At 36.1% G+C, this 18,292-nt stretch overlaps 1 protein-coding gene across 3 annotated transcripts in view; it reads right to left on the reverse strand.

The window, feature by feature from the left end:
• Dip2b (disco interacting protein 2 homolog B) overlaps positions 1 to 18,292 on the reverse strand; it is a 244,093-nt gene that overhangs the window by 97,088 nt on the left and 128,713 nt on the right. For all 3 annotated transcript variants that reach the window (XM_026407027.2, XM_026407025.2, XM_026407026.2), the window contains exon 3: positions 4,900 to 5,028. In XM_026407027.2, coding sequence (XP_026262812.2) covers positions 4,900 to 5,028 — 129 coding nt within the window. The remainder of the gene's footprint in view (positions 1 to 4,899; positions 5,029 to 18,292) is intronic.

Here is an 18,292-nt window from a genome sequence, read left to right on the forward strand (position 1 = left end):
CCCTAGTGATTTACAATTCTATCTATGTAATATACTGAGTTCTCAGGTGTATTTTGGTCAATTTGGTCAATTTCTGAACTTCTTGCTCTATCGAATGTTCTGCCTGCCAATTTATATGGCATACCACACTGTTTGAATTACAGAGCCTTTGTAGTATATTTCAATACCTTGCAGTTATGAGTCTCCCAGAGCTTTTCTCAAGTATTTTCCTAGCTATTCTTACATTTTTTCCAAATGAATTCCAAAAGTTAGTTTTCTAGCTCCATAAATAAATTTAACTCTATGCTGAGTCAGGAAGGGGAGTGGAATTTTATTTATAAAGTACAATATATATTTTACATTGTATGCCTTCACACATTATGTTTCTTTTGCTTAAAATATCTACATAGCAAACAACTATTCATCCTTCAGAATGGCTCAGATAATACCACTTACAGATGTTTAACATTGTGTGCCTTCCTCTACCTCCCTCTTTGATGCTGCTTCTAAACCCTGTACTGTGTAGAATATGCATTGAAAAAGGGACTCTTAGGTTTTTAATCTGTGTTTTTCCAGCATCTAAAACTGTGTTCAAATCATGGGAGGTCTACAAAAAATGCACCAAATTCATTTACCTTCTGTTGTATAAGGAATATATTAATATAGGAAGAAAAGGATCCTGTAGCACTAGTACAGGCCACTTTAGCAAATGTCACACTAGATTAGGGATCAGATTTGGACAAAGATAAAAGTCCACAACTAGGTTGATAAAGTTATCCTTGCATTTAGTTCCCAGCATTAAGTCAAAGGAATCTAAACCTGAAGTAAAAGTTATTTAATGCAAAAACTGATTTAAGCTGGCAGCAGTGGTGCACATCTCTAATCCCAGCAACTTCGAGGCTGAGGCAGGAAGATCAGAGGTTCAAGTCCAGCTTAGGCAACTTAGCAAGACCCTGTCTGAAAATTAAAAAAATAAAAATTGGATGAGAATGTAGCTCAGTAGTAGAGTGCCCCTGAGTTCAATTACTACACCACCACCATCATCATCATCATCATCATCATATTTAAAACTTTAAATCATTAATCCATGGCTGTCACGTTAAAAGCCTATGCTTATTATTTTTGTTTATGATTAACATATATAAATTTTATGTATTTACCACAATAAAACTGTATATGATGCAAAAAGATCTACCAACATATGCCAAAGTGAAAAATGTTCCTAGATCCAGCACCTCCCAAAAATATCTCATCTCAATAGTTTGGTATATATTTTTCCAGGTTTCGTTGTATTTGAATACAAATGTATACAATAACATTATTAGTTTTTACAAAAATCAGACCACATACTGCATATTGTCTTGCCTTTTTTACTTAAAAAATTATATTCTGAGTATCTTTTCATATCTGTACAAACAGGTCTACCTCAGTTTTTCTTTTAAAACAAATTTCCTATAGCTAGGGATGCAGCTCAGGGGTATACTGCAAGCCTACCATGCATGAGACCCTGGATCTGATCTCCATTACCAACAACAAAACAAAACAAAAAAACAAGAAGAAAAATCAGCCTTCCTAGAAATTCCACTATGTACACATATGTATAATTTGTTTAACCACTATATTATTTTAAACAATACTACAACAAACATCCTTGTGTACATATGTTGGTATCTGTATAAAACAAATTCCTAAATGTAAAATTTCCAGGTTAAAGAGTATAAATATCTAAAGTTTTAAAGATATTGCCACACTTTTGAGCTATTACTCTTATGTGTGGGAGGGAAGGTACCAGGGATTGAACCCAAAGGCACTTAACAACTGGGCCATATCCTCAGCCCTTTTTATTTTTTATTTTGAGACAAGGTCACACTGAGTTACTCAAGTCCTTGCTCAGTTGCTGAGGCTGGCTTTGAAACTTGAGATGCTACTACTTAAGCCTCCGGAACCACTGGGATTACAAGTATACATCACCAAGTCCTCCGAAAAAGCACTTTTTCAATAACAGAAAATAGCAAATCAAATGCTCACATTTGATCTAATTAAAAACAGTACATTTCCCAAAGTATTTTTACATATGATATGAAACATATGATAGCAAACTTTAAAAAGCTAGGAAATTATTCACTGATAAAGCTTTAGAAAGCCTGTGATATTCTGATAATAATTACAGAGCATGTTCTTCCACACCATAAGGATTCACAGCATCAGATCATAAAACAAATCAAACCACAACTATTTTCTGACATGATAAACCTATGTCCAAATGTTAGTGTCAGATAAGAACTGGCAGCCTCTTAGATTCATTCACCAGCATACAATCCATATTTGATAAAGAAATCACTTCCAAAGTTCAATCCCCAGACAAAGATGACTTTAGACTTCTCTGCTAGAAGCAAGTGAAAGCTGGGTATTATTTTTCAATACAAACATTTCAGCTGAACGATACAAATATATCCTCAAAGTCCTTTTTTGTTTTCCTTTTGTTGTTTTCATTGGAATAGCTAATTTTTCAAGAGATTAACATCAAAATATTCAGAATGGTTTAAACCAAGATCAATTTCCATCTTAATCATTAATTGTGTTTTCTATGATTGAGACTATGCCATACATGGGTGCCTTGCTGTGCAGAAAAAAGAGATACTGAATAGGTAACATATTGAAATATAAGGTCTCTTTTGGCTAAGCACAAAGAACAAAATCAGATGAGACCCTATCTCAAAATACAATAAAAAGGGATGGGAATACAGGTCACTGGTTGAGCACTTGCCCTAGCAAGGGTGGAGCCCTGAGCTACATCCCTGGTGCCAGGGGGAAAAGAAAAGAAACAGAAACAAATCAGATGGCCTAAACACTGAATAAATATATAAGCCTACAATAGTGCCTGAAACATGAAATGCTGAATGTATGCAGATTTTATTTTGATCCTTTGATATGGTATAGATGTTAACAAGCATCCACTAACTAAAAGAGCATTTTCCAGTTGCACTCTGGGACATTATTATTATTAAACACTTCCTGTTTACCCATCACTTTTTTTCTGAAATCTTGCAAGTTTCACTAAACATATCCTATGTTCTTAACCTATGTTTGCATGTGATTCGTAAATGTAACCCTTCCCATGACCAGAATAGTAGAGAAGTGAAAGTTCAACTACCATCAACCTCTGCAACTTATTTGTTTCAACTCTGCAGCCGCTGTTGGTTTCAGAGAGGCCAGAATTCTCCCAGACTATCAATTTCTCCAATGTGCTGAGCTTTCATTGCTGTTTAGTTGAAATTCCTGGATTGAAAAAGTGTGATTTTTTTTCCCCACCAAATATTTCAGTGCTTGCATGCCCCTTTCATGTTCCCATTCACTGAGAGTATTACAACACTCTCATAACTTTCAGTATCTTCAGCCTTTTTCAACAGTTCATCTTTTTTGTTCCTTCATCACAGCCCCACCACCACTACCACCACACTTTCTGGCCTATTTCTTGCTAGTACCTCCCCACATGTGCAAAAAAAAAGTCCTAGTGAAAAAACTCCCAAACCTGACTGTTAAATTCTCATTAGTACCCTTACACAACCTTGTCTCCACAGCCTGCTGACTAGTATATGATTCATAAACTCACTTTTTCATAATCTGAAAGAACTGGTACAAAAGAGAAAGAGGTCAGAGACCACAGATGGATTTTTGTAGGTAACAATCAAAACTCTATAATACTAAATACCTTTTTCTATATATGATCATCTTGGACACACAATATAATCTTTTCAGTTCCTTACTAATCCTCTTATTATGTGCTGTAACAAACAAAGAAAAAAGAAAAACCAAGGGGGAAAACACAAAGTATCTCAGAAGGCCAGAGATAATAGTTGTAAAGGCTAAAACCCTTCTAAACTAGTTAGAACATGCTGCTTCTGGACCTGGGCCCAGCCTGAAGAGGCAACACTGAGAACTTAGGAACTCAGACTTGGGCACTTGGCAACAAACAGGAGCTCCTAACACGCTTTGCTACTTCCAGTATTTCGTTCCTCTAATCCACTGTTAATAAGTACTTAATAAGTACTTTTACTCCTTCCTTTCTTTAAAATATCTACTTAACACTGGCACACAGCAGTGATAGAGCATGCAGTTTGCAACTGGATTTGAGCAACAAGAACAATAAAAACCTGATTAGGTTACTTATCTGCTACAAAACCTAAATGACATTGAAGATTTGGTTTCTTATAATGTTTCTTGGCCTCACCTCCCACTTCTTTCTAATCCTTACATTCTTAAATTCTGGCCATGAAGAGTTATTTTTGGGTCTACTATCTTGTGCTATTTCCTTAGCTAACTCTTGTATTGCTTGCTTGTTTGTGGTAGTGGGAATTGAACCCAGGAGTGTTCTGCCTCTGAGCTATATATCCCATGTATAAAATTTTATGTATATACGTATCTAACCTCTCATAGTACCAACCCACATGACCTAACTCTTCACTTTCTCTTCTTCTCTACCCCACCCTACCTCCCCCAGTACTGGGGATTGAACCCAGGTTACCAGTGGGTTCAGTGCATATACTACTGAGCTATATATTCCCAGCTTATTCACTAAGTTGCCCAGGCTGGCCTCAAACTTGTGATTTTCTTGCCTCAGCCACCTGAACATCTAGGATTACAGTGATGCACCACTATGCCTGGCTCTGGCTCTTCTTTAATTCCTTAAGGGCAGAAATGGTCTTAAATGTTGCTTTATCATCACCAAATATTGAGTATCTACTACACCTGACACATAGTAGGTACTAAATAAGTGCTTGATGAATGAATTGATATAGACCTGTTAATGCCTAAAGGGAAAAAAAAAATAGAACAAATATTAGAAGCTCTCAGAATACACAGTTCACACTATGATCAGTAAAAACTACTGAGTTGATAATTTCTGTAGTTCCTTCTTACCTGATCTGTATCGCTCATCCCTGGCTCCTCCAGACCTAGATCGGTGGTACTTAGAGGGAGCAGAAGTTTGAGTTGCAGCTGGAGCAGGAGTCTGGTTTCTATGTTCCTTCTGTCCTGCTGAATCAGTTTCTGAAAAAGGAAGTTTGAAAGACATTTATCCAATAACAATAACACCTAACATTTTCTTAGCACTTGAAGCATTCTCACAACACTGAGGTAGGTACTATTACCCCATCTACAGTTAAGGTTGGAGAGCTTTATATACCTAAATATGATGCAAAGACAAAGGACTCAAAATTATCAACTTAGAACTATAACCATCAAGAGGCTGATAGAGAAATAGCAGAATTATATAGTATAGAATGAAAAGGCAGGGGCTGGGGATGTGGCTCAAGCGGTACCGCGCTCGCCTGGCATGCGTGTGGCCCGGGTTCGATCCTCAGTACCACATACAAACAACAATGTTGTGTCCGCCGAGAACTAAAAAATAAATATTAAAAAAAAAAAGAATGAAAAGGCCCTCCCAGAAACTCCAAGGTGTGATGGTGATAGGGAATTGAGGGAATGTTTATATGATCCCCTAATTTGCACAGTGATAGAAGAGTTGGAGGAACATCAGCTGCCACATCATGAGTCGCTTCAGATAAACACAATTCAAGCAAAAGGGGGGGAGGGGCTTGTCATACAAAGCTTCAAGTCAAGTCTACCAGCCCCTTTTTCAACAGCAGTCACCACTGAACCTGTCCCTTTCTAGTGCCTGATCTGTCCCCATACTCTGCCATTTACTATCTTACCAAGAACCCATGGAAGGGGGACAGAAGCAGAAAAAAATTCATTAGGTTCTGATGTTACTTTTCCCCCCTCAAGATGGTTAATTGCTAAGTCATTTCTTTAAAAAAAAAAAATGTAGTAAGAACATTTAACATGGGAGCTGCCCTTTTAACAAAAATTTAAGTGGACAACACAGTATTGGTAACTATAGGCATAATACTACGTAACATCTTATTCATCTTGCATAAATGAAACTTTACACCTGCTGTATAGCAAGCCCTCATTCTCTGAGTTTTGATTATTTAAGATACCTGATATAAGTGGAATCGTACATATTTGTCCTTACATAACTATTTTATTTCACTTAGTATAACTTCCTGCAGATTCATCCATGTTGTCACATACTGCAGAATTTCTTTAAAAAAAAAAAGTTTTTGTTTTACTTGTAGATGGACACAATACCTTTGTATGCATGTATGTATGTATGTATGTGGTGCTGAGGATCCAACCCAATGCCCTCACACGTACCAGCAAGTGCACTACCATTGAGCTATAACCCCAGCCCAAATTTCCATCTTTCTTTCTTTATTTATTTTTAATATCTTTTAGCTGTTGATGGACCTTTATTTTACTTATTTATATATGGTGCTGAGAATTGAACCCAGGGCCTGGGTTCACGCATGCTAGGCAAGCGCTCTACCACTGAGCCACAACCCCAGCCCCTCCTTCTTTTTTAAGGCATATTTTAAGTTTCTTATACAGCACTTAGTTGTGACTAGCAAGGCAGTTTATACATAGCAAGTTAAGTGCCCCATAGAGTAAGATGTCATCTGTGCAGTAAGTGCTTTGTTCCAGACCCCTCCCCCACCGCTGAGAATCTGCTTATGCAGCAAAAAATTAAAAAACAAAAAACACACTCAACATAATTCTGGGGAGTACAAGCTATAGCCCATGTACCCAAGAAGAGAAGAAATGAGATTCAAAATGACAACATCATGTCTTTTATTTGGTGTGCAGGGCAGGGGTGCGGGGGTGGGGGGTGTTTGCTGAGAATTGAACCTAGGGGTAGTTTACCACAGAGTCACATCCCCAGTCCTTTTTATTTTTAGACAGTGTCTCACTAAGTTGCTGAGGCTGGTCTTGAATTTGTGATCCTTTGGGCCTCAGCCTCCTGAGTTGCGGGGATTAGTGTTTTGTTTGTCTGTTGTTTATTATGGTACTAGGGATTGAATCCAGGGGCACTCTACCACTAAAGCTACATCCCCAGCCTCTTTCACTTTTAATTTTAAGACAGTGTCTTGCTAAATTGTTGGGATTGGCCTAGAACTTGTGATCCTCCTGCCTCATCCTCCCAAGTCACTGGGACTACAGACATGCACCATCATGTGCAGCACAGTCATTTCATTTTTTTAAAAAAAACTATTAGCAGCCAGGCATGGTGGCACAGCCTGTAATTCCAGCTACTTAAGAGGCTGAAGTATGAGAATCATAAGTTTGAGGCCAGCAGGGCAACTTAGTGAGACCCTGTCTCAAAATAAAATAAAAAGGGATGGGTATGTAGCTCAAGTGGTAGAGCACCTCTAGGTTCAATCCCCAGTATTGCAAAATAATAATTAAAAAATGGTTAGCAGGGGCTGGGGATGTGGCTCAAGCAGTAGAGCGCTCGCCTGGCATGCGTGCGGCCCAGGTTCGATCCTCAGCACCACATACCAACAAAGATGTTGTGTCCGCTGAAAACTAAAAAATAAATATTTAAAAAAATTCTCCCCTCCCTCCCTTCCTCCCCCCTCCCTCCCCCCCTCTCATTCTCACTCTCTCTTTAAAAAAATGGTTAGCATGTTAGAGATGCCACATGTAAGACAGTTTCAGATGAGCTCAGCCTTCTACCTGGCAAGGTATCAGATACGTGAATGATCCATCTCAGATGGCCCAGAGTAGCCCATCTACTAGATGGAAAAAACTTAAGGGCCCCATCTGGTAATATACGGAGCAAAACAATCATCAATACGAGCCCTGCCCAAATTCCAGGCCTCCAAAACTTATTTTTTTTGTTTTGTTTTGTTTTGCCTTAAAGGTTAGACCTTTTTTCTTTTCTGCAATACCAGAGAATTGAGCTCAAGACTTCATACATCCTAGGCAAGTACAATACTACTACCCCCGTCCCCAGTCCTAGATTATTTTTTATATACTGTTTTTAAGGTAGTAAGGGAAGAGTACATGTTGGGATATTCTCCACTAATGGGTTTTTAGGGATCTAGAAATGCTTGGTTGTCTTGTTGTTGTCATTGTTTATTACTTATAGAAAAAGCAACATACTCGTGCATTCTTTTTGCACCTTGCTTTTTGCTCTTAACTACATATTCTGGAAATCATTCCATATCAATACATAAGGAGCTTCTTTACTCTCTTTTTATATTGTATGTACTCTATTTTGTGAATATACCAAAACTAATCAACCTATATACTATAGAAGGGCATTTAAGTTGCCCAAATGTTTTCATATTTGTAGACACAAAGGGTTAATAACAAAAATTGTGAAGGTCAATAAATACTGTTTTTTTAAAATGGTTCCTGGTTGAGATTTTCATTATAAAATATGTTAACTGACAAAACATGTCTTAAGACACTGAAATTTTAAATGTCTAAGGTTGTAAACTGAAGTTTTTAATCTACCTAAATTCTCTTGATAATTCATTTTACAGAAGAGCTATACTGAACTCTTAATGTTTTCCATACATTTTTAAAATGTTTTAGTTTTTATTAGTCTTGAACAGGGGTCATCAAACTATAGACTATAAGCCTAATATGGCAAACTGTTTTCATGAAGAGATTTATTGGAACATGGCCTGGCTCGTCATTAACATAGTAAATGCACATTGTAAAGGCAGAGTTGAGTAGCTGTGACAAACTGGCCTTTAAAGCCTAAAGGACATACCATCTGGCCTTTTACGGAAAATGTTTACTAACCCCCCTAGTCTATAATAATAAAAGCTAATATTTACGTATTTGTTTTGTGTTACCTTTTATCTCATTGTGTTACCTTTTATCTCGTTTATTTCTCACCACAGATCTATAAAGTAAGCACCACTGTTATCCTCTTTTTACAGGAAAAGGAACAGAGACATGAATTAGTTGACTTCAGGAACAAATGAACCAGATGCAAATATTAGTGTGTCTAATTCTACTGGTCTCAACCAAAATGATTATTAAAAAAGCTATAAAATAAAGCTCTCAAGACTCTTAAAAAAAGAAAATAATCAGGATGAACAATTTAATTTAGGAGCATCTAACTGCTTCAGGATTTAGAGACAGCAGTTAGATACATTTTTAAAAAGGGGGGGAAAGAAAACAAAAAAGAGCAAACCTACAAACACCTAACCACTTGCAATCATGCAAAAAATTCTACAAAAAATCCTTCCAAATAACATTTTCAGACACCTAAAGAAACTACTTAAAACATATTCAAAGTTGGGCACAGCGGTCTATGCCTGCAATCCAAGCTACATGGGAGGTTGAGTAAGGACAATCACAAGTTCAAGTCTGGCTTTGGCAACTTAGCAAGACCCTATCTCAAACAACAAACAAGAAATAAACCCAAACACACAAACACTCTCTTTCTCTCTCTCCAAATGACTTTAAATAGAGAACAAAAAGCTATTTTTACTTGTATGATCCAATAACACAGGAAGAAAATCAGATTAGCACACAGGAGCTACTTCGCTTATAAATATGAACAGAGAAAATGATTTGAGTAGAACATTAAGCTTTAAAATACCAGCTTGGTCATAATGAGCATACAACTGAATTACCTATCACTATTTATTTTATTAGTTAAATAAGCAGATTTTCAAGAACAGATCAAACTACTATGCTAAGAAATATGATGCTTCCAAATCAGTTAATAATCCAAAGGGTAATTTCATTTCAAAAAGGATGAACACAAAGGACTTTTTCTCTTTTTTAAAGTATTCCTCTCTCTTATACTTTGCTTGGTGTTTTTCAACGTAATTAATTAGAACAGGAGAAAGATGATAATGTGGGCTAAAGAATAAAAAATATTACAAAGAAATGATAGGCAGGGGAACTCCTAGCTGATTAGAGAAGAATTAGAGAAAATGAGGTTTTCACAGATCAAATTATAAGAAAATTTAACACAAATAGTCTTCTGATGAGAACGGAGAGTCAGGTGACACTTAGCCAAGAGCTTCTACTGCTCTGATACTAAAAACAAAACAGTCACCTCAGACTCTTCACCAAGCAATATTAGTGAACAGCTCTGGAACGTGTGTCTCAGTTCCCTTAGAAAACTGGTTAACACATGGGAAGCACTGGGTTCGATCCTCAGCACCACATAAAAATAAATTAAAAATAATAGGGGTTGGGGAAGAAATCTGGTTATTCAAGCAGACCAAGTCTTTTTGAGGTCTAAAATCATGACAACCATTTTGTTATAGTTTGTTGAAAGTGAAAGCAAAGGTCAATTTGCAATTTTAATAAGTGGCTGACCAAATATTTTTGGTGAGTATTTCTCAGGTGCTCAAAGCACAATATCACAGCAATATGGACTTCAGAGAGAACAACCTTGTTCACATGTGTAATACACCGACTTCAAGTTCACAAAACACTATCTAAAGAAAGTTGTGTGAAAACAAAGTGGGGCTGGAGTTGTGGCTCAGAGGTAGAGCGCTCACTTACTATGTGTGAAGCCCTGGGTTCGATCCTCAACACTACATATAAATAAAATAAAGATTTTTTAAAAATAAAATAAAAACAAATAAAGTGAATTCATAGGAACTATAATTACTAATCTTTTTGAATGTGATTAATCACTCTCTAATTCATATGACTTTTACAAATTTTTAATTTCCAGGTACTGAAGTTTATTTTAAAATATAAGATTTATAAATAGATGTCTAGGTGCACTAGAAATACTGGAAGCAAATATAACAAATAGTTATATAGTTAAATAGTTCAATAGCAGTTATTCCTAAGTGATACGGTTTAGGATGATCTGTGTATATATTCCATAGGCTGTACTGAGTTATACGAGTTTTCTACAATTAAAAAAAGTTCTCTCTTCTGGATATAGATGTTTACTACAGAACATCAAGGAAATAACTAAGTATTAAGAAGAAATAAAATTATGTTGTATTTTTTAATTGAAATACATTTTTAATATTTATTTTTAGTTATAGGTGGATATAATATCTTCGTTTTATTTTTATGTGGTGCTGAGGATTGAATCCAGTGCCTCTCCTGAGCCCCAGCCCCAGCTCCAAAATACTCTTATTTTTAATGTTCAGAAATAAAAAAATTATAGCACTTTGAATAAAATGTTAACTAAACAGCTGATATCTAGTTAACCTCATAAAACATTCATGTTTTTCTTTTCTTGAAAATACTAAAATATATTTATAGCACATCCTTTAATAAACACATGAAATAAAAAAATAATGATAAAAAATGAAAGGATACTTGCATTCATTAAATAACAAAATTTTAGTTCATCCACGTTTTTCATGACACTTGACATATTGTTATATATTAATTTAACCTCTTGGAAAATTAACACTTTTCACAATAAGAAAGCAGAGAATAACATAAGCAAAGAGAACAAACCTGAATCATTCTCTTTGTCAAAAGATAATAGATGAAGTATGAAGATCAACATAAACATAGACTACTTATGTTTCTAACCTTTGGCTCAAGAGATAATAAATAATAATGCATAATCTATTGGTGAATATGAATTCCCTATTACATTCTTCCCTGTGTTATAAGGAAAGAAAATAGGTTTATTTCTTTATTTATTTTTTAGTAGTTAATGGACCGTTTATTTTATCTATTTATATGGGGTGCTAAGAATCGAACCCAGTGCCTCACACATGCTAGGCAAGTGCTCTACCACTGAGCCACAACCCCAGCCCAGGTTTAATGTTTAAGGGAACAATCAGTGTAATATAATTTTGCTATTAATACAACTCAAGAAATATCCACAGAAACCTCTTAGAAAACAGTTTACCTACCATTTGCCCCACTTACAAGATTAGGCAATCCTAAATCCACATAAGGAAAAAAAATTCAAAAACTTTTTTGTCTTCACATATGCTACTTTTTCTCTACACAAAATTCAGATTAAATGTCTTTTGCAGATCATTTCTGTTATGGTTTGGATATGTTTTAAGTGTGTCTCTCAAGTGCTCATATACTGGAAGTTTGGCCCCAATTATGTTGGATTTTCTTAATGTGAAGATCAAAACCTATTGTTTAAAATAATATGGAGTTCTTAGCATATTAGATAAATATGAAACTCTGATCAAGATTTTCCAATCTCCTGAAATCAATTATACTTTCCCCCAAAGCAACTGGCAAATTAGTATATTTGCAGGGAGGGAGAGAAAGGTAGAAAACTATGTCCTGGATGGATTTTTAAAAAGCTGAGCAGGGCACAGTGGCACACGCCTATAATCCCAGCGGCTCGGGAGACTAGACAGGAGAATCATGAGTTCAAAGCCAGCCTCAGCTATTTAGCAAGGCCCTAAGCAACTCAGTGAAGGAGACCTTGTCTCTAAATAAAATATAAAAAAGGGCTAGGGAGGTGGCTCCAAGGTTAAGTACCCCTGGCTTCAAAGCTGAAAGGTTTATTCCCAGCTAAACTTTCTGGCAAGGACACCAGTTTATTGAGGATGAGGAAGTGTGTCTGGGGTATAAGAGGGCAGAGAGCATTATTTAACAACTTGTGTATCCAGCTTAGGTCAAAATGCTGCCTAAAGGTGAACCATTCCTTGCTCAGGGTTTCACACTCAAAGCAGATTTCAGGATCTACCTGAAAAAAGTCTCCACGTTTTTAATAAAGTTTGCAGTTTCAATGTGATGGTAAGGAAAATCTGAAAGCAAAGATGGAATTAACTGTGTGTATCAACATAAGGAGACACTACATAAGAAAAATATGTAGATTATGTAGACACTTTAGTCTAAATGTCAAGTAATAATACAAAATATTATGTACACAGTATAATTACAACTGTATATATAAAAACTCTTTGTATACAACTATAAGGGCTGGATGGGACATAAAAATCCCATAAGTATTTGGAATGAGTTACTGATAAGACATTCCAAAGTTTTTTACCATTTCATTGTTTTATTTATAGAAAGAAAATTCTGTATAAAATCAAAGTAATTTTGAAAGTCATTAATACAGGTAAGTGCTGGAATGGTAGCTACCAGTCTCATAAATTAAGTCTTCTTTGTAACTTCTAAATCCTAGTGTGAACTATAATTGAGCTTCATCTTGGGGGTTCCTGATCTTCCAAACAGTCAACTGTGCAGAGAGTATCCACTAGGGGTCATCCTATGTTTAAAGAGAGATGATGTAAGGTCTGGTAACAAGTTTAAAAGAACACATATTTTAAATGTTTCTATAACACAATCAAATGTTTCTTTTCAACAATCAACATATACATAATTTATTCTTTGGCAGAAAGAAACAGCAGAGTCATATGTTTCTATTGTTTGAACACAGTGACAATGATAACCTGGAAAAGAAGCATTTATATTTACATTTATTAATTTAAAATTTATATTTATTAATATAAAACTACATAAAATTTCCACTCAGGAAGATAGGAGAAAGCTAACTCAGTCTATCTTTCAACTCTCCCTATAATCTAACAGAACTTTTCATCTATAGGAGAATAGTTTAAAGCTGGGCTCTGAGAACCATACTTCAACATTTTAGGAGTGAACAAAACAGACATGCTCACTAGTCTTGGTGCTAGTGTCCAGAGAAGAAACATATTAAACCAGTTATCACCCATTCTCCTGCATATTTGATATTGTTATATGTGCCAAGAAGGAAAAGAATAAGGCTCTCTGAGCTTACATAATGGGGAATTTTAACTTTTATGTCTGCAGAAGTCCAGTGAGAGAAAAACGTTGGTAAGTTTAAGAAATACATATAGGGCTAATGCAGAGTTGGTATTACAAAATGAGGGTGGAGAAGAAAAGGTCATTTGTCATAAGCCAATGGGCATCTCCCCCCTTTGAAGGAATTTAAACAGAAAATGGCAGAATAACAATGATAATAACATTTCTATGTCTCTTTAAACTTTCTTTTGAGGGGTGATTAAGGGGCCTGGGGATTGAAGCCTAGGATGTTTTAACACTGAGTTACATCCTCAGCCCTTTTTATTTTGATTCAGAGTCTAAGTAGCTTAAGGCCTCACTAAATTGCTGAAGCTGGCCTCAAAAATGAGATCCTCCTGCCTCAGCCTCCCAAATTGATGGGATTATAGACATGCACCATTGTGCCCAGCTCTTTAATCTTTATTAGCACCATCTCATTTCATCTTCACAATAACACTGACAAGTATTATTAGCATGCAGAATGCCCACCACAAATTAGTTGGTTAGAGTGTGCTATAATCACCTCAATTATTCTAGAGCCCTCACTCTCATTCCTATCCTCTCCAAAAATGGTGGGTTATGGGTACCTTCAATCCCTTGAGGAGTCTTCCCTGAGAGGCTAAGGTACCTGGTAAATCACTGCAGAGAACACTTTTTGGAAGGATGGGTGATTGATTTCCCACTCAGGGAAAGAGTGAGAAGAATGAGAATGCTGGTGCTTGGAGTCTAGAAAAGGAGCTGCCACCAGCCCAATTCCTAAGGGTAGATTCTGGGTGGAAGGGGTTTAGGAGTCCTTGGCCTGAGAAGGGACAGGCATATGAAAAGATTTTGACCCATATGATATGAGAAAAATGGCTGTGCAGGAGACTAAAAGAACACAATACCCGGAGTTATGCTCTGTGTACCCAAGAGGGGTACCTTATGAGTCAAATAGAGTACAATCCTTCAGAATTCATGAGAGAAGCAGACACAGGAAGTAGGATTAGCATTGAATCAGCACTATTGGTCATACAGTAAGAACCAATATTCAGTATCACTCTGTGGAACTGTTTCCCTTTGGGAAAAGCTAGACCCACCACCTCTGCTAGAGCACTATCTATACCCATGGGAATTGCCAGACAATTTAGAAAAACAAGACCCAAAGAGAAGATATTGGACTTCCTTCTGACAAGATATGCGAGAGCACTTATATTTGCAATATACTGCACATATGGGTTCACATAATACTATCCAAATCCAGCAAATAAAAAAGCAGAATAGGAACTGGGATTTTTCTTTAAAAATTATGTTATTTCCATTATGTTGTAAGCCTCACTTGGAAAGGAACTTTTAAATCAAAATGAGGTAGAAAACATATTTTGATTCCACTTTCCACACCCTATACACACAGAGGCACAGTGCCTACTTAATATTTATAGTTGGAAATGTTCTGTAATATTTAAAAAAAAAAAATCCTGACTTTCTTTTTCTCTTTTATTTCCCCTCCCTCTCCCCGTCACTCTCTCTCTCTCTGTTGCATGTTGCCCAGGTTGGTCTCAAACTCATGAGCTCAAATGATTCTCCTGCCTTAGCCCAAGTAGCTGGGTCTACAGCGGTGTGACACTGTGCCTGGCTATATTTCTGATTTCAATAACTGGTTTTTAAGTTTAGTCCCTTTGAATTTCTACAATGCTTTATTTAGAATTCTCTTATGGTCTTATTTTACTCTATCTTTATGACCCTCATTTGTAATAACTGCCTAATCTCTCCTGTTTATAGTATAAATACCCTGAGGTCAGAAGCTAATATTATTCATTTTGTATTTCCTATAATAACTAGCCCTTGGTCTTTTACATTGCTGACTTAATATTTTGGTTAAAACAAATAATTAAGATCTTGTCTGTCTGTTCTCTTCCACCAATGACAGTATATGGCTGGGGGACAAGGGAAGACTATTAAAGACATATCAATTTAAAGGATATGTTTAAATGGTGATCTAAACAGCCTACTTATCTGTGTATCTCTAAATTATACCAGGCTTTTTAAAAAAAAAAATTAAGACGGACACAATATATTTATTTTGTTTATTTTTATGTGGTGCTGAGGATCGAACCCAGTGCCTCATATGGGTAAGGCAAGCACTCTACCACTGAGCTATAGCCCCAGCCTCTAAGTTATACCAGTTTTATGTAAAAAATTTACAACTCTATTATCATATAACTTACATAATGACATCAAAAAAACAGTTATAGATTATTCTCAAGAGGTGTTACTGAGGTGCAGGGAGAGAAACTACAAGTGTTTTCCTTTGTTTCCATTTAACCCAGTCATATACATATATGTACAACCTTAAAGGTAGGACTGACCTAAGAAGAACTATGATGAAGGGAGCATGGAACAACTAGCAACCATAGTATATGTGTATATATTGGGACACTGAGCCAAAACCCCCTAGCAAAAACAAGCAGCAGGGGCTGGGGATATGGCTCAGTGGCAGAGAACTTGCCTAGCATGTGTGAGGCACTGGGTTTGATTCTCAGCACCACATATCAATAAATAAAATGAAGGTCAATTGACAACTAAAATACTTTTTAAAAAAATCAAGCAGTAGGGGCTGGGGTTGTGGCTCAGTCATAGTGTGCTTGTCTGGCATGCACGAGGCACTGAGTTCGATTCTCAGCACCACTTACAAATAAATAAAAATAAATGTCCATCAACAACTAAAAACTATTTAAAAAAAAAATCAAGCAGTAGTCAAACCAAGTTTGGGAAAAACCTTTACTTAGAGAATGCCATCATACAATCATACCCAGAACAGATATGCTTTATCCGTAAAAGGGCAGTGAGTGAGGGCCTGGGGAAAAAATACAGTGCAAACCTATTGGCCAAGTAGGAACACATAAAAATTGAGATCCTATTCTGAAGTGGAAGACAAAACCCAATTTAAATGCAGTGAAAGACAGCAACAGAAAATCAAAGAATGAAAGAAGAAAAACAAATACATAAAGGTTGGAAATAATCTCAAATATAGTTAAGATAGAATGGAATGTCTTCACCAATGCCATCAAAAACAGAAGCTGCAGTGATATACTAAAGCAAAAAAATTGGGGGGGGTCCTACAGGAGAAGCCACTAGAGAGTAAAGGACAATTTTAAACAGCAAAGAACTGTAAAACAGTGGAGGCAGGGTACCCACTTCTCTTCTAGGACTCAGCCAGAGGAAGATGGTCTCCCAATTTCAACACTTAAATGAGGCTGTTCAGCTTCCTGGTGAACAGCCAAAATTAAGTACTAAGATCTCTGAGATCTTTTAGGTTGACACAAATCATCTTTCTGCAACAAATCTTAAACAGTTCTTACATAGAAATGTTAAAATAAAGAATTCTGACTGAAAATGGAAGAATGAACACTTTGACCTATGTCCATTCCTTCTCAAATTGCCACTAGAGTGACAACGAAGGTCTACAGCAATATAAAAGAATAATGACTTCAGATGGACCCAAGAGAGATGAGGAACAGAAGCTGGTTCTTAAAAAGAATAACAACTGATAGATTTAACTCTGGAAAAAGCAGAAAGTTGTGTAAGAAAGGAAATGTAATCATAGGAAGCCAAAGTATGAATAATATTTACACCATTATAAAAACACTGCATGCTGATGCAACAGCAAAAATATATACATAATATATTGAACATACTTCACAGACTGAGTATGTGTTGTAAAATGTGAAGGAAGGGGAGAGGAGAAAGAGGGAAGGTGTGGTATTTATGTGATCAAGGAGGGAGAGAGGCATAAGAGAAAAAGGTTCTTTCATAGTAAGAAATGAACAAATTATGCTTCAAATAGAAAAAAAAGTCAAGAAACAGTAAAAATGATTATTTAGAATACAGAGGTAACTATCAGAAGAAACAATAAAAACACTTCAAAGAAGTTGTCACTGGAAAAGGGGTGGCAGAGCACTGCTTGTTTCTATTGTTATGAATCTGTAACACTGTTTTTTTTTTTTTTTTCCTTTTTGGGGGAGGTGGGGAAAGTCCAGGGATTAAACCCAGGACCTTGTGCATGTGAGGCAAGCACTCTACAGACTGAGCTATATCCCCAGCCCTTGTATTACTATTCTAATATAATACAATTATAGATACATTAATTTCACTTAAATATAAAAATTAAATTTTAAAAAAATCTCAGATGAGAATTAACAAACGGCAGTGTCTTTTAAGGTTGTAGTAAGTCTGAGTGAACAGACTGACTGAGGGTAAGACAAGTTACCAGGAACAACGCAGTACAAGAGATTATTTTTTGGCATGAAGAATAGTAACCACTTCTTTCACTATCCAACACTTTCATTTTCACAAATGTTTATTTTTAAAAAAACTAGAAATTCTAAATTCTCTGTTAGTTTTGCAAATATTTGTAGAACATCTATTAGATGTAAGGCAATAATGCTAGAAACTGGGGACAAGAAAAATTAAAATAATTAAACAGAATGACTTTAAAGACCTTAAAGGTCCATTATGAAAGTAAGATGCATAATAGACAATAATCCATGGGATAGCTAGAGGGAGTTTTTTTTAAATGCAACTCAGATAAGGGGGATGGGACTGCCTAAAACTTCTCCAATAGAGCAAAACCCTACCAGAGTGAGGGAGAAAGTGGTAGGTTCTGGGTAGAGGCAGCAAAGATTCACAAAGGTAGGGTCTGGTCAGCCCTATTCAATGCTGTTTCCTTGGTATCTAA

Source organism: Urocitellus parryii, chromosome 5 (assembly GCF_045843805.1).
Source record: "Urocitellus parryii isolate mUroPar1 chromosome 5, mUroPar1.hap1, whole genome shotgun sequence".
NCBI lineage: Eukaryota > Metazoa > Chordata > Mammalia > Rodentia > Sciuridae > Urocitellus > Urocitellus parryii.